A 22,971-nucleotide genomic window follows, 5' to 3' on the forward strand; every position below is an offset into this window, starting at 1 on the left:
GAAACAGCTGTTTGGAGCAGTCCAAGTGCAGCTGGAGAACAAACCTGCAATTAAATAATGTGTGGATTATGGAGAGGTCAAGTGCCTGAGCTGCTTCAAGGCCCTGTTTATTTATTTAGCAGTATAAAATTGTCACCAAGGTCTTCTCTCATAGTTAATGGGTGAAGAAATATGTCTTTACCAGTTGTTTCAGTTCAGTGTTAGCTGACTGCAGAGGGAGCGCACAAAAAAGAAATCTTTTTGCTTTAATTAAGGAAGAGAGGGGCTTCTATAGGCTGAATTTTAATTTTGTACATCATGAGTGTCTAAGATATGAATCATCGACCATCATAACCAGTGGCTTTTAGTTGTATAGAAAACTTTTCGTTACTAGTTGCACTCAGGATCTTGGATGCAAGCACTTATTTAAAAGTTCATCTGTGTGATAGTACTGACTCTGTAATGCAAATTCTTAAATTGCAAGAAATCTAAAGCCTTTGACAAACATCTTTTGTGTTTGAATTTTTAGGGAAAAAAAAAAAAAAAGGATTTATTTTTTAACACAAGTACTTTGTTCACAAAGACTGGGTCAGCTCCGGCTTTAAACTAAATCAGTAGCTGACATAAGAGAAATTCAATATATAAATCAAATTCCAGATAGGTTAATGGACTCACAGGTGAGGAGCTCAAGAAAGTAACATTAAAGCAGGCTGACTGAAATCTCAAGACAGAAGAATGCAAAATATATGTAAAGAAAACATGATCTACTAAAACAACCAAGGATTTTAACTATATTCACTTTTTATTGACTTTAGATTTATTCTGATAAGGTCTTGTTTGAATTCAATTCATTTTCCTTCCGGCATACGTATTGTCCAGTGCCTATGTCATCAAGAAAAAATGACAAGTGGGGAAAAACTTGGAAGCCATGAGCTGATCACTTGTTGTTATGGCAATGTCCTAAACTTCCAAAAACTGAAGTATCTCAGATCCACGTGGAAAAGCGTGGAAATTGTTACGACAATGCTAGAGAGTATATGCAAACTCCTTTCACAAACTAAGAATGTCCTTATTGTGGGCAGTTAGTGCAGCAAGTCATAACCACAACCTTTTCTGAGATAAAAACAATGGCACCTTAAGTGTTTGGCACAGTGACAGGGCACTGCAACTTCAATACCAATTTATAACACTGGGTGGATCTCTGAATTCAGAAGAACAAGAAAAGAAACCATTTACTTGACACTGTCTTGGTGGGAGAGCTGTGAGTTGGGCTCCACCTCATCAGTTAGCCACTTGATTTCTCCACTTCTTACCTGCTTTGTGGCAAGGTGTGTTGCTGTGGCATCGCTGCTGTTTGTGGCTGAAAGAATGTGGCTAAATTATCATAGCAAAGAAGCAGAATACACAGTTGAACATTCCTTCTGATAAGACTTCAGTTGTAGAAAGTGTTGGGAATCTGCAATTCTTTCTCATAGAACTTCAGTTCCTGCTTTTTAAACACTTGTTCTACAGCAGTTCTATTGAATCTGGACTGAGCAGAAGTCTTGAAAGGTAAGGGATGTTTCTGCTTAACTTTTGAGTGCACATCGTTACAGCCACATCTCTTATGTAAAACTTCTGTTCTTTACTCTGTACTCTTTTTTTTTATTTATTTGTTTTTTTTACAGAAAATCAGAACATCCCTTAAATATTTATCCAATTTCTGTAGTGAAAACGTTTTCAGATCTAGGATTGTTTTAAGTCAGATATCCAGGTATTTGTCCTGAGTGGACTAAAATTCTGCACTGACAAAATTGAAACTACTGTATCTTCGTATGTAAAATATTTCCTGTTCATTATTGAAATGTAGATTATATTTCTTGCAATCCAGCCTGTTGCCTCAGAGAACTTATGATTTCATCTATCTGCAAAATAGAGCTAAATCTGTGTGGCACATGATGTTCATCTGGTTTAACAGAAAACTCTGAACAACTGTCCAGGTATAATGCAACATATAATTATTCAGATGTATGTTAGACGTACATAACTTACAAGCTACTGTAAATCTAAGAAATAGTTTTGAATTTCTATTCTAATCTTTCTCTTAGTATCATATCCTTGTATATCCTTATAGCAGTGCTGCACTGTAGGGAAGAGAAGTAGTCCACCTTAAAAAACATATTGAACACCGCTGTTGTACGTAGTACTTTTAATAGGCTACTACTAACATGTAGGGTTTCCTGTGTCCTGAGACTAATTTAACAAAGTGTTTCAACAATATCTGAAGTGTGTGGAAGTCTTCACAGTGCTGTGCATTTGAATCTAGGTGCACTACTCAGGTGGATAATCCTTGAGAATTTTCCTGGCAGTTTCTTTGCTAGTTATGGAGGTTAAGCATTGAAGCACAATCACAGATTTTATTGAAGAATCCAGACACTCTGATTAGGGTTCATAGCATTTTTTCACAAATGCTAATAGAATATTTAATATAACATTTCATTATGTATGAAAAAAACTAGTGGATATCTGGTTTTATGTGGTCCTTGATTGACTTTGTCACAAGGCCTGGATGAACACACCAGTATTATTCCCCTCCCTTTAACTTTGCTGAAACATAATGTTAGTGAAGCTCTTTTAACCTCTTATGATTTAACTGCTACAGAAATGCAAAATATGTAATTCAAAGAGAGGCAACAACCTCAGTATTTACTCTGTATCTTCATAACTGATGCTCTTGCTTCTCAGATGCAGTACAACATTCATAATGTTATATCAATATTATCTTCACATCATAAATCATTCAGCTTAAAATTCAGATTGCTTGTGATACTAGATTTTCTGCTAATCCACGCTTTAATAACCTGAAACAGTGAAACAAAGCTGCTTTGAAGTTGATTTATGAGACATTTTGCATGCTTCACTAGGTTTTTTGTAATGGATTATACATTTAACAGAAGAATATTTAACTGCAGAAAAGAGTTTAGAAAGCTATTTTTCTGTATTTCCCTAGTCAGAACTGAATTTTGTACATAAACAGTAACATCTGTCGGGTTAATCAACTGAAAGAAATATAAATGGGACTACATTCAATTATATTTGAAGTGATCACTACCTTTTTCTTTTTCAGTCAGAACTACCAGTAACACATAAGCATTCATCACGTAGTTCAACTGAAACGAACTTACTTATCACTGAAAACATGAATTGTACCACTTTCATCCATGCATCTAAAATCAGTCCAAATTGCAATGGCTTAGGCAGATGAAGCAAATTAGCAGGGACAGCACCTTAGTCATCTGTGCTTCTCTGCTGTGTGTACATCAGCCCAGTAAAAGCTGGATTTTGGCCAATTGCTGGTCTGTCTAGTGAGTATCTCAGAATAATTCATCCTCTGGTTTGAAGGAGATATGTAAACAAAGGAAGGGTAACCCAAAACCCAGGGCTTTTCTGGTTTACCACTCTGGAAGATAGTTGCCACTAATAAGAAATACCCACTTTCTGTATTAATTTCTTAGGAGCAATTAAAAAAAAAATGGAAATTTAATAACGAACATGAAGCAAAAAAGTACAGAGAAAAAATCATTTAATCAGGGTTTGAGAGCCAATCTCTTCTTTAATCAAACAGCAATTTTCACTGCTTGCTTTTAAAATAGTGGTTAGTAAGAAAATACATCAGCCTGAAGGTGTTAACAGCATCTGCCTTGAGATTTTGGGTCAGATCTGGACGTTGTGTAACACGTCTTCACAGCCTTAAACAGCATTGAAGCCACAAATGGTTCATCCTAGAGTTTATGTAATTTCTCTGGTTTGTTACAAAAGCATCCTGATATCTTTTGCATAGAAAAGGCAGAATCACTTGTTTGCAGCAACTGAAATAATGTTGGAGAAGAGGAGCAGAAGATATGAAGTTGTTCCCTGACTGGAAAACTGGCAATTGAAGCATTATCACCTATTGACTTTGCTGGCAGTTACCCCTACTAAAGCTCGTGGTACAGTTGAGTGCAGTTTTATCTCAGAAGAAAGAACCAGCATGATAAGCAACTGCTTGAAATATCTTAGTCGCATAGGTGCTGTGTTTTGGTATTAGCCTCCAGTATGAAACATACATAAGTCCACCAAACAGTTGGACTTGACAGCCTGTTGGTGTGGTTTCTTTATCTGGAAGAAGTGTTTAGGAATTTTATGATTTTCTTTTTTTTTTTTTTCATTTGGGGAAATGCTGTTGTACTAAAATGAAAACATATTCTGTTCAGCTAATTTTCTGTTGGTTCTTTACTCAGAACAGAATGTAGAAGAAAACTCATGTAATACAGATGTCCCTTAGAAGATAAAGCAGTCTGGTGGTTCAAGTAGTCAATTAAATACAATAAACCCAGTTTCAATTATTTCATGGTCAGATTAGCATTTTCTACTAAATTTATATCCCTAAGAAAAAAAGAATAACATGACAAAAACAGAGCCCTCACGGACAGGAACAATGTTTAAGCAAAGAAGAGCAATGAAGAGTACCACCACAAAGAGAGAAAAAAGAGGCAGAAAAGCAAAGAAGAGCAGAACAGTTATTTCATGAAACTTTGGAAACATTATGCTGTAATACATCAAATCTACTGAATTTTAATACATTCATAAGAATGAATGCAAAAGAGTTAATTTTAATTAACATGCTATATACAGTAACATGCTATTAACTTCCCTTTATCATGTTGCCTTAGCTCATCTCACATTCCTGTCTCCTGTTAAATCACCATGATTATTTTTAATTCTAGATTCTGTGCTGGTTGTATTTTGCATCCTATAGTTCTCTGTACAAATACCCAGGCTGCTTATAACGACACTGTACTGTTTTTAGATTTAAATTTCTCAGATTTTTCTTACTTCAGGTATGTATTTGTATATGAAAGTGTAGGAGGAAATTTCAAGCAGTAGTTACTTGCCATTTTTAAATTAACAAGCTTTTTAGCTACAAAAGTCAGAAGTGTATATTTAAATATAAGGAAAAAATATATATGAAATGTACATATTGCATGTAACACTGTTGTTATTGATTCAAGATGGCATTTCAAGTATGTAAATTCTAAACTCACAATACTGTCAATAACTAGATGAACATTAAATTAAAAAAAAAAAAACAACAACCTTAGAAGTGTGATGATTTTTTTTAATTTCAAGACCTAGAAAAAACAAAGGGCAACATTTAGAAAGCAGGAGTTTAAATACAGTATTTGGACAAAGAGTTGTAGATTCGTTACTTTCCAAAACGTGCCTGCTTCCTTCAGTTTCCAAACACAGAATTTTAAGTTTCTTTCTTTTTCACTTTCTAATCTGTCTGTAAAATTTAATGTTTACTAAGCAATTGCAGGAAAATATGTTGGTTTCAAATAGCACACAAAGTCACATGTAACAGAAGTGAGCTGGAGTAGGAGTCAAAGTCAACATTATTCTTGTTATGGTTGCTACAGAATTCATAATTGGAGGCACTTCGTTCATTCCAGGCATTTAGAGCTGTTTTGCTTTTCTTCCTCTTGTAAATTCCAACAGCAGCAGCATCTGTGGCTTTAAGCCAAGATGCGAGGTTTGTGGATAAGCCAGAACAGCATTCTGGCATGTCTCTCTAAACTGGCTCCAGTGCTTCTTAACTCAGGTATGGGAGCAATGCAGGAAGCTGAAGGATCTTCCGCAAACATGCCTCCTCTTTGCATTAGTGTGTGGGTTGTGATTCATCATGGTCACATGGTTGTACAAGCTCGCCGGTATAAGCCTGGGCTGTATGATTCCTGTAAGAGCCTCTGTCCCTCCACCAGAAATTCCAGTATCCAGTCTCTGTTACAAGCTGGAAAACAAAAGCTAAGCAATTAACTAAACAGACCAATATTGCAGCTAAGGGCTATTTGAATAAACACATTTGAAAAACATATTGGAGTTGACTACTGCTACACAGGCAGCTGCTTGTTCAGCCCCCAGACTAAGTAGAGTTGGTAAAAAAAATCAGTTATGTGGGTTATGGCAGGAGAATCTAATCAGTGTATCAGTTATCCTTCAAAAGGTGTGCTGTTCTCATATAGCATCCCACAACTACTCAGCCCAGGATTTCAGATACATTTCTTAAATGGAGGTTAAAAGACAATTTTGGAGATAAGAATCATAGAATGGCTTAGGTTGGAAGGGACATTAAAGATCATTCAGTTGCAACTCTGTGCCGTGGGCAGGGCTGCCACCCAACAGATCAGGCTGCACAGGGTCCCATCCAACTTGGCCTTGAATGCCTCTAAGGATCGGACATCCACAGCTTCCCTGGGCAAACTCTTCCAGTACATCATTACTCTTTTGAGTAAAGAATTTATTCCTAACATCCAACCTATATCTCCTCTCTTTTAATTTAAAGCCATTGCCCCTTGTCCTATCATTATCAGATCATGTCAGTCCCCCTCCCACTTAAAAGCTCCCTTCAAGTACTAGATGATGAAGGACCAAATACACCAGTTAGTTCTGCTACATTAGTATTAACATTTTCAGAATCTCTAGCTCAGAGAAAATGTGTATGTTCCTAGTTCTTACTGCCAATAAATGCAGCAGAGAATAAGGTAAAGTCTAAGGCATCCAAGGCACCTGGTCCAGGTTTTTGGCTCTTATTGTCTAGAAACAAAACACTGTCAACACCCAAGTGTTTAAAAGTCTCTAGAATTGACCTATCTTCAGCTAAAGCCAACCATCTGTAGGCCTAGTATGGTCACTAGTTTAGACAACATCTGCAGAAGCCCTGACTGATAACTGATTATTTCATCTGTAACAACACATAAATATGTCTAAGCTTCTGTTGCAAAAAGACTCCATAAGCTGTGTGCTCATCCTGTTAGAAACTCACAGCAGGAGCTGAATAAAAAGCAACAACACACACCTTGAGATAAATCAGGTGCCGATGAGCCAGAAATACTCTTAAATCTAGTAGGGAAATCATCAGTTCTTATCTGAAGATTAATCATTAGAATTTTCAACGCTAAAAACATCTGTTCTACCAATGCCTGTAACTTACCATGCTGCCTATTCTTTGTAAAAGATCCTTTAATTTACTTTTTCCTATTACTCATCTCCTCACTGAACACATTCTATCATGCTGGTGTTTCAGTTCCATGAAAACAGGGGCCTGAGATTCCTTTACTGAGGATGATACAATGGCCCATCTGTAACACTGTAAAATTTAGGGTTTTTTTTTTTTTTCCATCTACTTTCAGCACCTTACTACTTACAGAACAAATGCTGAATATGTTACCTCAAAAATCTCTTCTGAAATGCTTTAAATTTTGTTTATTTCAAATAAATCTTATTTCTTACTTGCCACACAGCGATGGGGCTGGGGGAGGGCTGTTGCTAAGTGGTGGATCTTCCCATCTTTCTGTGGCACGTTGACAGAGCTTGGTATGCAAGTGGGAGATGCAGAGTTTTCTAATAACTCGTGTTGGCTTTATTTATGGCCACATGTTTTGCATGTAATTCTGGCATCCCATCAGAAAAGCCACCAGGCAGGTTTGGCTTGTTTTCATCCCAAGCTGGCTTTAGGAAATACTTCAAGTCTTTACATTAATGAACGTCGCAATGTTCCAACAAGTTTCAAACCTCATAAAAAAAAAACCCTCATCCCTGTCATTATCAACCTGTCTTATTTCTCAGTGGATTTCCACGTAACAAGCATTGCTTCCTTTGACACACATATAACTGCTGTATGCGGGCACAGAGCAGAGCCAACAGGCACGGGGCAAGCACCAAACAGCCGCACAGCACGCTGTGCCCTCACGAAACATACGAATCATACGGGAAACTCTCCACGCACAGAACCATTGGAACAGGCAACAACTAGCGACCAGCGAACAACAACCCGGGCAGGGCAGGGCCGCGGAGCGACGCCTCGCCTTCCATCTCCACACGCGGAGGCGGGGATGGGCGGCGCATGCGCAGTGCGGCGCTGGCGGCGGGGCGGGATGGTGGCGCCGCTGGCGGGCCCGAGCCGCAGGTCGGTGGCGGAGCCGGGCGGCGGGGGGGAGGCGGGGCCGGACGCTTCCCGACGCCTTTCTCCTGCCTTCTGTCATCGCTGCCGTCGCTTCCGTCCCCGAGCTGACGCGGTTCGGGGCCGTTTCGGCGCTGGCAGCGCGCGGGGTAGCGGGCGGGGGGCGGTCGCGGGCAACTCGCCGGGAGCCCCCCGCGGAGCCCCCCGAGATGTCCGTAGGTGTCGGGAGAGCGGCACAGCGGGTGGGCAGAGCAGGGCGGCAGGGCAGCAGGGCTGGCCGCGGCACTGACGTGCCCTGTGCCTTGTGCCTCCCCTTAGGCGGCCGCCCTCTGGCTCCCCATGACAAGCAGCCAGGAGGATTTCTTCAGGGACTACCTCAAGATGTTGGCGAACATCGTCATCCTGAGCCTGCTCATCTCGGTCTCTCTGGCGTTCTGGATCGTGTCCATGACTGCGAGTACATACTACGGTGAGTGCAAAGGCCGCGGCCAGTCGGCTGGGCCCGCGGCCAGCCGCCCCGCCTTTCCCCCCCAGGGATGGGGTCTGGGTCTGGATGAGGCATCTGTAGGGCTTTCCCAGCCCCGAGTAGAGCTGGGAGCCCGAGGCCCAGAGAGAACTGTGCTGTCCTGTAGTGAGGGTAAGGATGACGGGTAGCAAGGGGCGCTCCGGCCTGCAAAAGTTTTGGAAATGCTCTTGGAGGCTTTGAATGGGGCATGTGGGGAAGTGTGCTGGGGGGAGAGGTGGGAATCGGTGCTGCAGTAAAGGGATGGGCGTGGGGAGTTGCTGAGGTGAGTAAGGTCAGCTGTGTTCTGTTCATGTAACCCAGGTGAGTTGTGGGTTGTGTGTGGTTGCAGGGACACAAGTGCTCTCTGTGGGCTGTCACTTTTGTTAAGACCTTTTTTTAACTGCAAAATACAGGTGCAGCAGTGCTGCCTGCAGCATCTGTTCAAACCTTGAAGAGTTTGAACAGCTTTCCTGGGCAGGTGAACAGCTGTCTCTAATGCATCAGCTGCTTTGTCACAGGAGGAGCTCCAGTGTCACTGCAGTGCCACTCAGTGCGTAGGGATTTGTAGGAGCATGTCCAGGTGCTTGCTGTTACCTTGGATTCAAAGGAGATAAAATATTTCACTAGTATATGCACACTCTTGTAGTGGCTATTTAATGTCTCTGCTCAGTGCTTTCCAGTGCTTCAGTTTTCAGAATGGCAGTGCTCTCAGATATACAGTGTGATTTTTGGGTGGTTCTTTGTGGAGCTAGCAGTTGGATCCTTACCACTCTGTTCTGTCTCGCAATGTTCCATGATTCTAACTGAACAGAATAAAGGAGCACTTGCGGTTCCATACAGGATTCTCTTATCAGGGTGACATGAAATCAGGTGTCACATGACTGCAGGTTGTGTCTACAGCTCAGCATGGAGTGTGTCAGGGAGTCAGGTGGGGTCAGGGAAAGGCTCTGTGCCAGAGGTGGCATGGAACGGGTTGTCCAGGGCAGTGGACACGGTCCTGAGATATTGGAGCTTAAGTAGTGTTGGCCCTCAGAAGTTGGGTTTTGGTTTAGATGGTTCTGTGTAGAGCCAGGAGATGGACTCTGTGATCCCTGTGGGTTCCGTACAACTTGGAATGTTCTGTGGCACCTCCACATCACCTTGTGGGGAGAGATAATTGACACAGAGCAGGTGTACAGAAACAGGCTTGACAAACAGGTTTGGTTAATTATTTTAGAACTAGCAGAGTTGGTGTCTTAGTTTCAGCTGGGATGTGATTGTTTTTTTCAGAGTATCTGGTATGATGTTACGTTTTGGTTCTAGGAGAAAAGCTGTTTATAACACACCTATGCATAAGGTTGCTACTAAGTAGTGATGTACAGGGCAAGGCCCAAGATGCTGTGAGGGAGCAGAATTAGGACAGCTAACTTAAACTGGCTAAAGAGATATTCCATAGCATGTTATCAAGCAGAAGTTTTGAAGTGGTGGGGATTCACCTTCCACTGCACAGAGAGTTGGCAGGGTATCTGTCAGTGGTTAGTGAACAATTGCTTGTACAACACTTGTTTATTTATTTATACACACAGGTAGTCATAAATATTATTTTCTTCCTTTCCTCTGTCCTAGTTTTATCTCAACCCACAAGTTCTACTGTTTTTTTTTTCCCTGATTCTCTCCTCCATTCCCCTGGGAAGGAGAGGGGTGAGCAGATAGCTGTGGTTTTTAGCCAACTGCTGGATTAAGCCACAACAGTCAAGTTTAAGCAGACTCATAACAGTGTCATTTTTGCACGTCTGCTCAATAGGTATAGCTCTCTCAGCTTTTCCACTAATTAAGTTATTCCTGCTCTTGCTATGTAACAGGAAGGTGTAGGGTGGAGAACTGTGATGTCACATGAATCAGGGGCTAGTGGAAGTCAGGAAACTGGAGACAAATCCTCTTTTTTGCAGAGGATTATGGAACAGGACCATGGGACATCTGTTTTCCATTTGACCAAAACCATGGAAAGACCAAGATGTGAAGGGGAATTAAGCATATAGTAGGAGTGGACTTAATCAAATAGGAAAGAGAATTGTGATGTGGTGCTTTTCTTTGAGTTTTTGACCCAGCAGTTGACCCAGGGCTCACCTCCACACCATGTGGGGCATTGAGCTTTTTCAGTGCATGAAAAAGAGGTTGTTTTATCATGAAAACCCTTGTGCTGCATTGACAAGTGTTTCACTGGAGATGTTTGCCCTGCTTTCCTCTGAGGAGCCTGAATAGCTGCAGAGCTGTTGGTGCTGCTGACGCAAGCACTCGTGTTACAAACCATTGTGTTCAGCTTTCCAGTGTGGCAAGCAGCTGTGCCTGTGTGAAATTTCTATTCCATTAGCTAGGTCGCATGTAATGCTAGATTTGTGATGTCATATATTTGTATAGCAGATGTAATATATAGTTTCTCACGTTTTGGTGTTGTTTTAGATCAAAAGCCATGTTAATGATTAGCTTTACTGTTTTTTAATGGGCTTTTTTTAAACAAAACTCATGAAATCTTGCAGAGATAATCAGTTTAAGATATATATTTTGAGAGCCTTACATGAAGTTTAAAAGGAATCAGAGATATGATGTTCTAGACAGCAGTTGCACCACTTTTACCTGGTAGAATTTCTTGTCATGTTTTCTGGCAGTAATGTTCTTTCAGAGGAAGTTCAGGATATAGTCAGTAGCTTTCTTGTCTCTGGGTGCAAAGATAGAAGACTTCTTAACAGTCTTAGCAACCATTTCTTCCTATACTTTCAAATTTTTGTATTCTAAAATATGTACTTGAAACATCTTTTGCAGTGAAATGTATATCTTATAATTAAAAATGAGGTGATTCAACATATATGTACATATATTAACTGCTGCTAAGGCAGGAGATACATTGAGTCAGTTCCATGATTAAAACAACCCTCTAACTGGACAGTAAAAACTCCTTTTTAACTTATTAATAGCTTTTATTTTAGTGAGTGTTCTGGAATTTGAGAAGGAAACAAATATGTTTAGGACGCTGAAGATAAATCATCTACTTAGAAGATAAGCTGCTATGGACACTGGTACTTTATGGAATGGTGTGCAATATGGTGGCTCAGTGGGATATTGTTTTTCTGTTCTACAAAGAAATTCACATTGTAATGAAAGACTCTTTGGGGGATGATGAGGGGGAGGAACTTTTGTTAATATCCATTACAAGACATGAAACTGTTGGATGCAGCTTGTTTTCCAACAAGTGTCTGCAGGGCTATGGACCGAGCTGCACAGTCAGTTTTCATACTGCTGCCAGGTTGGGAAGAGGCTGTGTGTGTGTGTGCATGGGCAGTAAAGAGGGACTCCTCTAAGTGAAGAATTCCAAGTCACCTGTGGTTCTCAGCTGAGCCAAGTTTTCTGTAGATTAGGGGAACAGAGACAGAACTGGGAGAACTGAACTAGGTAACTTCAAACTTGCTCAAGGATAAACATTTAAAGGGAAACAAGATTAACACCAGACTTAAATCTTCTGGCTACCTTTTCTTAAATACAAATCTATAACATCTTTCATAAAAATGGTGGTTTAATAGAGGAGACCAAGGCTTGCTGAAATAAGCTTAATTTTTGGTTTCTTTACAGTTTTAGGTGTTCCTAGTTTACTTTGAAAGTTCCTAGGACTGTTAGCCCTTTTGGTTTATATAGTCATAAGAACACCTATTGTGTTATAATGGATAATGGATGTTTTTACAGATGCTGAGGGACATAAATTCTCCCTGTTGAGGAGGTAGACTGCTGTGGTGAGGAACCCAACAGCAGCCTGAAGATGGTTAAAGAAGATCAGATAGCAGTGGAAGCAATGAAACAAATATTTGTATTTTACACCGTAGTAATCTGTAATTGATGTACTGCATGACTGAAGAGGTCAGTGGCCTGGTTCAGTACAAGCAGCTAATGCAGGAGAGGGGAACTGCATTGTGCAGGTTACCTAATATATCCTCATCTGTTTGTTGTTTTGTTGTTTTTATTTTGATGTGAAACACATTGTTTAAAAAAAAAAAATTGATGATTTGCTAGCAAAAAAGAAAATCTCACTATTGTAACTGTAAATTCATGGTGTCTCACCAGTGTAAGAACTGCTTATACTTGCGTTCATCCCATCTCACAGTGTCTATAGCAGAACAAAAAAGAATGAGTATGAAGAGCATAGGTAATAGCATCCATTTAGGAAGACTTACCAGGTAAAGATATTTCATCATAGAAATGAGACATCTATGTAGGTCATGAATGGCAAGAGAAATGTGAATAGGAAATCACAGAATCTTTTCACGTTCATTAGGTCAAAAACTACAGCAGGTGTCCAATGGAACTTGAGGCAGCAGTATCTGGGTAGTTGAGCTACACAACAACTGGCTTAAAAATGGAATTGAGCAAATATGATGGGGGATGATTTTAGAAATTATAATGTAAAAGCTCCAATAAAAGGGGGAATATGAATCTATATACCTTTCTTATACTCTTCTGTTGAGCACATGCAGCTGGCTGCTGCCAGGTGGGGTTCTGAGTCAGGCAGATGCTTGGCTTGGTGCAGTGTGCTGGTTTATATATTCTGAACCTTGATCAAAAAGCACCGTCATTGTCATGAACAATTCAGGTTTATTCAAGTTCTGAGCAAGTCAGTCATCACAGGATCTGTGAGAGAAACTCTTGCTCTGATTTGTTTTCTTAAAGTTGTTTTGCATTCTTTTCACATGAAAGGAATGGTAATGCTTTATTAACTGTGGTTTTACTTTGTGTTTTATTCATATTTGAAACTGAATTCTACGTACCTTACTGTGGGTGTGTACTTTGTCTAAAATCTGAACATGTCTGTTTTATTCAATTAGGTTTCAGTTGTTCTTAACATTTTGCATATTAATGTTGGGGGTTTATAAATTCTTTTTTTAGAAAGAGAAATCTCATTGTGTTTATTTCTAACAAATTTGCCATTTCTTGATCATGAATTTCAGTTACTTTTATGTATTTTCTCTTTTCTTAATAATAATAAAAAAGTAATAATTGCAGGCATTTTGATCTTCCATTCATAAAAGTACTTGGTTTTGAGTGGTAAGGAAGTTTAATCTCTGTTAAGGTCAGACTTTGAATATATTCTTGGAGAGAAATATTTGTCAGATACCAAGGCACTAAAAAACTTACAAGGATGATATGTAACCATTTCGTTTTATTCACCAGGTAATATCCGACCAATTTCTCCGTGGCGCTGGCTTTTTTCAGTCACAGTTCCAGTAGTGATTGTTACACAAGGTTTTAAGAAGAGGAGTCTTGATCACAGTGGTGCATTGGCAGGTACGTTTCTTCTGAGGTTATTAAGCTAAACACTCAATAAACTGAATTAAGGTCCTTTTTATACTATGTAATGTTCTTTTTAAAGCCATTCTACCTGGTTCAGTATAGATGCAAGTATGCATACTTTGAATTCATACTGATTTTTATAATGCTTCAGTCAAGTTAACTTTTGCAGCTGTTTGCAGTTCATTCCATTAACGTTGTTAGATTTACATAATTCACAAAATTGTTTTGAACTCAGGTACAATTTGCAGTTAAATCTGCATGGTCTCGTTTGTTTCACATGTCTAGAGATAAAGAAGTTGAAGAGGCAGGGATAATGAAAGTGCCAGCAACCTGCCGGCCTGGTAGGAAACCAGTGAAGATAACATGGTTTTCCTTTCTCTAATATCATAATTTTTGCCTCCCACAAATAAGAAAATTAAGTCTATTATTCACTTTAAGCCAATGACTGTTTCAACAATATTTTTCTTGGCTGTAAGGAAAGAAAGCTCCTGGTGTTCATTGAAATCTAATCTAAGACCTCTCGTTGAGGTGGCTGACCCTTCCTTGTCATGTGGCATTGTCTGAGCTGATGGTCAGTGGAAAGAAACAACCTACAATCTATTCCTCCTATGCCACCCATCTGCAAATACTGTTCTGTTTGTGAGTTCAGGGGGAGGATTTTCTTGGTTTAAAATTATGACTTCTTCCAATTGTGAGGAGCTGTAGGCACTGAGAAGTAGATCTCCTCTGTAGAGAAGGAGGTAGAAAAAAAAAAAAAGCAGCACATCCAGCATCTCAAATACTAAAGAAAATAATGGAAAGAAAAAGATCAAACAATTCAGAAACAAAAGAAAATGAATGGCAGGAGTGGCCTTGTGTGGGGAGGGGGTTTGATCCTTAAACTGAAGATACGTTTCCAGATAGAGAAGCTATACACTTCTCATATGAAGAGTCAAATTCTTTAGGCAGGTAACCTTTATCTTTTCTTTATTGCTCCATCTTCTGCACTACTTTACTGATTTGTGGCAGGAGAAGATCATATGCTCTAGCAGTAGCAATAAAATCAACAATTTTAGTAGTTAAATTTACGAGAAAATAATAAGGGTAACTGATATTGTTCAGTCAAGATGTCTCTAGAGTTTGCATTACAGATGTTAGATGCTTCATTAACTTTCTTATTGCATGTTTATCTTAGGTTTATCATGATGTTCATTTATCCTGAAGATTGTATTCAAGAGTATAAAAGTACTTAATTGCTTTGCAGTTAAGTTGTTACGTGAAGGAATTTTACATACCTTTTTTTCTTTATAGGATTGGTGGTTGGATTTATCCTTACAGTTGCAAATTATAGTTTCTTCACTTCTTTGCTTGTATTTTTTGTTACTTCTTCAAAACTTACTAAATGGAAAAAAGATGTAAAGAAACGTATCGATTCAGAATACAAAGAAGGTAAGCCCTAACACTTTGATTTCTTCAGATCCCTTGTGAAGAGTAAATACTGTGTACCCTTTCTTTCAAAGCATCAGATGTGATATAACACCCAGAATAGGGAACACTTGTCATTCCCATCTCCTTATCCCCATGAATGCAAGCAGTTTACTTTTTGAAAATGTGCATTTTTTAAATTCAACTTTACATGTGTGCATTTTGCTTTTGTCTCCAGCTGTTGTATGTCAAGGTGTTTTATCTGAAAATACTAAAATTTCATTCTGTCACTTTAGGTGGGCAGAGGAATTGGTTGCAGGTATTCTGCAATGGCGGCATTCCTACTGAGCTGGCTATCTTGTATATGATAGAAAGTGGACCTGGTGAAATTCCAATAGACTTTTCGAAGTATTACACGGCATCGTGGATGTGCTTATCCCTTCTGGGAGCTTTGGCGTGCTCTGCTGGCGATACGTGGGCATCAGAGATTGGTAGTGTTATGAGTAAAAGCAAGCCAAGGTTGATAACGACCTGGAAACAAGTTCCAGTAGGTGAGATACTGTCTGTTCTATGTTTTTATATCTTATGTTTTGTTTTGAATTATGCACCCAACATGAAAAGTTCCAAAAGAGCCTCAAAAAAAGTCCAAACGTTGGAAACAGATTTGAAAATGCTAGGGGGAATGTGTTCTCTGAAATGTAATTTACTCAGTTGTTTTTCTGCTTTATACCAACTGTGAGATGCATCGAAACAGAATCTGGTGAGCCAACATCATTCATAGAGATTGCTGTCACTTCTTGACTCGGATACTTGAGTCTTAGAAGTGTTTATACAGACAATAACACAAAGACTATAAATTATTAACTCTGTTTTTCAGTCATTAAAATTTTAATCAATAGAAGAAATATTTTCATTACAGATGCTGTGGAAAGCTCACCTCTTAATCAAATTGCTCATTTCCTTTAATGTTTTACAAAGACTGTGCAAAGTGAGCCTTCTGTCTGTGAAACCATTTTTACACAGTGGATAAAATTGCTGCCTTAAATCACTGTTTTTTGAGTCTTGCAGGCATGCTGATACGTTTTTTAAGCATTTTATGGGCATTTTTTTACCCATTGTAAGTGTTCTTCGGGTTTTATTTCTTTTCAGGAGGCTATCAAATGTCTTTTCTATGGATTTTGCTCTTTTAAACATACTGGGGAAATACTTCTTCATGTACTTTTGAAAGAGGCGTTGTTTTAATAGCCTGCAGAACTCAAGCTCTATATTCTTTGAGCAATTCTTTTTTCCTCCAGTTTTACAGCAGTCAGATACCAGGTTGTATTGAGCACTTTACTATCTGGTTTTGCTTCATTCATTGCTAGGAAATATTTGTAGATAACAAGCCTTAGAGACGGGGAAAGTAATGTTAATCCACCAGTATATACACCAGTTAAGCATCTGAGCAGCTGCATGACAATTATAAATAAAAGCTGTGATGGCAGAGTCTTTTTGATAGATATGACTGTAGGCATAGTAAATTTAAGTCTGTAAGAAAAAAAAAAAAGAAAAAGAATTGTAAATCAGCTTGACTTTTCTTTGATTTAGGTACTAATGGAGGAGTTACACTGGTGGGCTTGCTCTCAAGTTTTCTTGGTGGCATGGCAGTAGGTATAGCCTACTACATAACACAGCTCGTTTTCGTGAGTGATCTGGATGTGTCAGCTCCGCAGTGGCCAATTATTGTGTTTGGAGCAGCAGCTGGCTTACTGGGATCAATTCTTGATTCATATTTGGGTGCTACAATGCAGTACAGCGGTAAGAATTGTCTTTTTTTTTTTTTTTTTTTCTTTTCCTGTTATGACCTAAAGATGGACTTAAATGGACTTGATATCAGGAAGAGCTGAGATGTACAGAGATATACAGAGTGCACATCACAAAGAACAAAGAGTCAGAGCAATGGGCATGATAATGACAACAAGAGCTATGGCAGTTGGTCCTCACTTGTGTACTTCATCCTCTTCCTTTTGCACGTTTTGGTTTGTTTGTCTCACATTATTGTCTTGGTGACTGAAAGAGACCAGAGATTTCCAACACACTTCCTTGGCAAGAATAATTTCTTCCTCCTGTTTTTTTTTGTATCTAATCATGGTAACCTTTTAGAAGAGAAAACATCACCTTAATTTTGTCCATTCACTCCAACTAATTGGGAACTGCAGAATCTCCATTTCTTACTCTGGTGACCTAGTGATAGTGCCAGCTTTGAGAACTAAACAAGAAGAGCTCTGAGATGATGTGCCCCTTATTCTAGATTCTGTTTTTTGACTGTCTAGTAGGGTAGTAGGGTACTGTTTCCTGGAAGTTAAGTGTTTCATGAGCTAGCCCTGCTTTTATTTAAAACAAACAAATTGGTATCCATTGAAGAAGGTTGTCAGCTGGTTGATCCTAAATAATTCCACTATTTAGTTACTCGCTGCTCCTTAGGGTCATTGTGAATGAATAATACAGGCGACCTTCAGACTAAGCCTTGTGCTTAAAATCCATATCTGATGCTATTCTGTCCAAAACCTGATTTACAGAAAGAATTTTAGTTTTCTGATTTGATTGTCAGTACACTTGTTAGAGGTCACAGTTTGAATTTGCAGATGAACTGCATGAGAAGTAAAAGCCCATTGAAGCTACTGTCACAGTGAGCAGTGCACTCTTGTTGATGCTGTGGATTTGGCTTTCCAGCAGTTTGTGTGCTCTATTCTTTGTAGATCCAGGGAAGTCCAAACCAAGATGGAGTGTTTAACCATGTGAGGAATTCTTACATATAATGCTTCATTATAAAAGATGAAGCACTGAAGCACACAAACCATGTTTCGTTCTTCTAGTGAGGCAGATGGATTAAGATAATGTGGTAAACTTAGCTAATGCATGTCTGCATTTGTCATTTGTTTCTTACTCACTTTAGGTATTTTTACATGCTCAGCAACTTCTTTAGTGAGCTACAGAAGGGACAGTGTGCAAGTTCCACAGATTCATTTCCAAATTTATAAGCACTTCTGGCCTGTGTTTAGTATGTATGCATGTGAATGGTATACATGCTGTGACACAGATGAGTAAGTGCTGCTCATGGTGTGCACGCTATTGGGTTACATCTCCCTCTTTGCTTAACCTGCTTTCCCAAACTGTGTTCCATGTGTTCTCATGAGAAGTGCTCCAATCTCTCTTCAGCATCTTGAAAAAATGAATATGGCAGTCGTAACAGCTGTGATACTGTGGGTTTTTTTGGAATACATGATGCCAGTGCCACCTATACCCTCTCTTGAGGTTTTACCTGCAGGTAGTTTTGGTTTATATAATAGTCTGTTTTGAAGAAGTCCTCCTTTCCTACTGCACACATCAAGACTTTTCTTAACAGCTTTGCAGAATTGCATCCAGATTTTCCTGTATCTCCTAACTGAGATTATGCCAATTATGTAAATAACCAAACTACAAAAAAAAAACTTGCTGAATGAACATTTTTATGCTTTGAATCTACAATCTACAATGTATGTACATCTGTGGTATATGTTTATTAAAGACCATTTTTTTTTCTGTCAAGGAAGCTTGAGACATTCTAAAACATAGCAAGTGTTGCCAAGTTGGTTTATGGGGTGTGCATATGGGGAGGGATGTGTTTTGTGTTTTCTGTTTGATTGTGTTGTTGTTGTTACAATTTGTCTGAGGTGCTGAAAATGTTTCAGTGAAGTAGGAGTTCCAAATGATGTTTCTGTATTGTGGGCATTAACAGATACTCCAACATACTGAGAAAAATAATTTTAGTTCAGAATATGCTCATGTGTTTCGGAGCATTCATTCACGTCAGTCTGAGATCTGTATTTATGCACACACCTGATCAATACTGCACTGACCTGTGAGTGGCCATTAAAATCTAGCATGCTAGAATGCTAGACTTTTACCAATGTATAAAATTGGACAAAGCATTGGAATGTACAGAGTGACAGAAAATGAGATACAGTGCTAGAACACTGTGGCACAGCAGGAAATTACTTAAGTTATAAGGATTAAATGTATGGTGGTATAAAACTAAATAGAAATGTTAAATTCAGGCTCTATCCAGAGCTTGTTTTCTGTCAGCTCAGTTAAGTGTTACTTCCATAGGTTAAAAAACAAATAAATCTTTCTAAAAGTCAGTTGTTTCTGTTCTGTGCAGAACAGCATCCTTTGCCTTCGTGGCTCTCCCAGTAGCTTCTTCCTCTTCTGGTTTAAGCTCATGTTTCCTACCTTTGTTTGTCACATAGCTACAAAAAGAGGTAAGTAAACTCAGTAGAAGCATAGCTGCTCAAAACTTTGAACTTAAAGAATGGAACCTAAATGCAATACTTTGAATCTACCAGATGTAGTTAACCATAATTTTGGTTAGTGTTTTACTGTCTTTTCTTACAAAGTCAGACACTGTAATGGTAAAGGGAATGTAGAAAATTGCATACACTTGGTTACTGTTTCCTCTCATCTGCTTTGCCTTTTTAAAATGAAGTCTTTATCTCTTCCCAGGTTTTGACAAGAATATCAGCATGGTTGTCAGCTACCAAACAAGAGACTGCCAGCACATATCTGGAAAACCTATATTAGACAACAATGCAGTAAATCTTTTTTCCTCTCTACTCGTTGCTCTGGTTTTTCCAGCTGTGGCATTGTGTTTCTGGCCAAGACGTTGAAATGGCTTAAGGCTTTTGGCATGTAATCAGTTTTATTCAGTCTTTCTTAAAGTGCTCTTTGAGCACTCTTAAAGAAAGGGATCTGAACATTTGAGAGAGCCAATGGATTTCCATCTCAACTTATGTAAGCTTCGTATGGCAGTAGTCATCCATCAGGACAAGAAGTTTTGTTAATTTTGCTGTTGCTCTTCTTTGGGTGCAGATCATTGCCAAGTGAGGTAAAGCACTTTGTTTGTCCTCCTGAAACCTAAGGATTGGCTTCAGTGGTCTCAAAGGAGGAGCAAAAGGCTGGAAATGGAAATGTGATCTACGTTTACTAGGGCGTTGGAGCACTGAAGCTATTGTCCAAGCCAGGCCCAAATCCTCTGCAACTTTGTGTGGGCAGCGATAATACAGGTAGAAAGGATGAATTCTGGTTTAGTATTCCCTATAATCTGGAGTATGTAAAGTTTTATGGAAATGTTTTGGGGAGGAAAAAAAAAAAAAAAGGTAAGCCTTGTTGCCTATTCTATATCCTGATAAAACTTTTCCTTCCCTGAAAATGCAGTTGTTAAAAATGATATCATTATGTGACGTTTGGAGCAAAAGATTATGGTTAGAATTAAAAAAAAAAAAAAGTGTTTGCAGTAAGAATAATAAATTTGCCCATGTTTATTTGAAATTGCTATTTCCTAACTAATTAAATATATGAAGATTATTATCACAATTGTAATGCAATAGTTATTAAATTATCTGGAATTATCTGGAATTCACATTCATTGTTTTATAAATATACAGATTGTCTCTGTAAGCACAGAATTGCTATTTAGAGTTCTGAGCAAACTGTATTCTTTGGTTCCTGCAGAGCAGTGTAAGTTTTTCTTCTGTTTGAGGTGGCTACTCACAGATGAGAGTCTCAACCAAAGAAGGTACAGAGGTTATCCTCAAAGTGAGTAGAGAAAGTTTCATTGACAAATCATTTTGGAGTTTTAGTGCTTTGTCTGCTATGTCTGCTGGTTCCACCTCTCATCATTAATTACAGAAGATGTGGAAGTTACTGAGGCAGCATAGGTTGTATTTAAACTTCATGCATACCTTCATAGTAACTGGAGATGTTCAGAAGGTAGAGCCCTCTCTGTTAACTTGAAAGCTTCTTATTTTTGTTGTTAGAGGTAGGTGAAGATTTGTATTAAATAGCTGATCTTTAGTTTATCTTTTCTTTTACAAATGTTGTGTGTGTCTCCTGTCCAAATTCATTTGGATGGTACTCTGTCAGTTTTTCTGAGAACGTTCAAAGATTTTAATACCTTCCACATTGGATTTATTGATTTGAAATTTACTCTACAAGTCTGGAATTCAGCACTGGAACTAGTGAACTGTATTATCCAGCTTTTTGAAGGTATAAAAGCTTTCTGAAAAGAACAAGTTGTGTGGTTGCTGTGTGTCAGCCTTTCTGCAGAAAAGCACACAATCATGAAAGGAATGTATGCAGTTGATCTGTAGCAAGGTATACATGAGTTATTTCTGTTTTGTTTTTTTTTTTAGTGGATTTATGCTGCTTCTACATAAAGACTGTGTTAGTCGGCTTTTAGGATTTTATTAATACTTCTGTAATGTTTAGAATTAAGAAATGCACATTTTTGTAAAGTAATTTTTCTTTCAATTGAATGCCTTATTTTTTTTAATATTATTTCAGTTCCTGAAATAAAGTCTGCTTTCAAATACTGAGGTAGACTTAGCCTGCTTTTCACTGCTGTTCAACACTAGTCTCATTTTAAAAATAGCATGTCACAGTGAGAAGACATCTGTAGTTTTAAGTCCAGCATGAAATGCTTTGATCTGTTATCACGTGAATTAGTGTGATCCCATCAGAGTCCTGCAGGAAGGACTTTCAAAGGCCACTGTTAGGAATTTTACCTTTGTCTTATCTTCATGATGGTGACACTGAGTTGTTTATGAAATTCCCACTCCTAAATCTTCAATATTTACAAAGATCAGAGTACTCTTGAACTCCAGAAAAGACAGCGTTAACTCTAGGTATGCTGTATCAACTGAGGTGCAGCTTATGCTAATTTAGTTACTTCTTTTTAATAGAAGGTACAGGGAGGAAGAAACAGTGTGTGGCTGTACCTGTGAACAGCCTGTTAAGTGGTGTGTCACTAAGAGCCATTACTGAGATGAGAATGGAGCAGACAGGGATGTGCTGCCTTTCCACGTGATGCTTTGGGAAATAGAAACTGTAGAAGTAAAAGGGAAAATGAGGAGAGAAGCTACATTGAAAACAGAGAAATCAAAAACACCTGAATATGTTTTGCTTCAGAACTTTTGGCACCTTTGCTGTGTGAGATAACTCTGTCACTAAATTTTATTGAAGTGACAGGGATTTTCCACAGCAACAAGAGGATGAACTGAATTTTTATTTTTTTTAATTGACAAGTTTTGATTGTGAAACATTGTTCCTCATTTTGGGCTTGTTTTCAGATGTGTTAGAAGTTCAAGTAAAAGTATGAGAATGGCATAATTTATTTTTAATAAATAACATATTGCAATCACTCTGTGTATGAGAAGTCTTTAGCCAGGTCTTGCTTAGGCTTGGTGTCCTGATCTTGAGTGTTGAAGGGTATTGGTATCAGAGTATTCAGAATTACTTTGTATTGCTCTTAGATTGTCTTGGGTCTGTCCATGTTGCTGTTGACTGGTCTGTCATTACAGCTGTAAAGCACAGTTTGCTGGGACAATGAAATAAAGTGGTATAAAAAGTGAAGGGGATATATCACCTCTCCTGAGATTTAAAGACTAGCTAACATTCAGATAACTCACTTTTTTGACAACAAGGGGCTGAAAAATCTTGAAAGACTGTTGACGTTTTACAGACGTTGGTTTACGGATTGGATAAATGCAGCAATAGATTGATATTCACATTTAAATCTGTTAGGATTTCGTTTTTCACATTTGTAAGTGGGATATGTTTTCCTGTGTTTTCCCCCAGTCCCTTCTCTGATTTTGATTATCCAGATCCTGTAATTGCACTAGATAATTATTTTTTCAAGCAGGAGTTATTTTCAGGAAGTTGGAGTGTTGACTTAGAGCTTTGTAGACATATTGCACTCTGCTTCTGGCAGTTCTTC

The 22,971-nt window shown here is 38.6% G+C and overlaps 1 protein-coding gene across 2 annotated transcripts; it reads left to right on the plus strand.

Annotated features, from left to right (window-relative positions):
• The first annotated feature begins 7,885 nt into the window (after window positions 1–7,885).
• TMEM19 (transmembrane protein 19) lies at window positions 7,886–22,396 on the plus strand. 2 transcript variants are annotated; one of them, XM_042872869.1, is made up of 7 exons: window positions 7,886–7,963; window positions 8,276–8,426; window positions 13,656–13,769; window positions 15,066–15,203; window positions 15,476–15,730; window positions 16,767–16,976; window positions 19,701–22,396. In XM_042872869.1, the coding sequence occupies exons 1-7, from the start codon at window positions 7,901–7,903 to the stop codon at window positions 19,862–19,864; spliced, it is 1,095 nt and encodes a 364-aa protein (XP_042728803.1). In that variant the 5' UTR covers window positions 7,886–7,900; the 3' UTR covers window positions 19,865–22,396. The 2 variants fall into 2 exon arrangements, with proteins under 2 accessions (XP_042728803.1, XP_042728802.1); XM_042872868.1 differs by lacking the exon at window positions 7,886–7,963 and adding an exon at window positions 8,146–8,172.
• Window positions 22,397–22,971: the final 575 nt, after the last annotated feature.

Source organism: Lagopus leucura, unplaced genomic scaffold (assembly GCF_019238085.1).
Source record: "Lagopus leucura isolate 7727_CA_CO unplaced genomic scaffold, USGS_WTPT01 Super-Scaffold_100008, whole genome shotgun sequence".
In the NCBI taxonomy this organism is placed as follows: Eukaryota; Metazoa; Chordata; class Aves; order Galliformes; family Phasianidae; genus Lagopus; species Lagopus leucura.

Bases quoted from the DNA above. Each gene is read 5' to 3' on its own strand.
- TMEM19 (XM_042872869.1), top strand. From the start codon at position 7,901: ATGCGCAGTGCGGCGCTGGCGGCGGGGCGGGATGGTGGCGCCGCTGGC. The intron at 15,204-15,475 runs GTAAGCCCTAAC...CTGTCACTTTAG, and splicing joins CGATTCAGAATACAAAGAAG to GTGGGCAGAGGAATTGGTTG. The intron at 16,977-19,700 runs GTAAGAATTGTC...ATCTCTTCCCAG, and splicing joins TGCTACAATGCAGTACAGCG to GTTTTGACAAGAATATCAGC.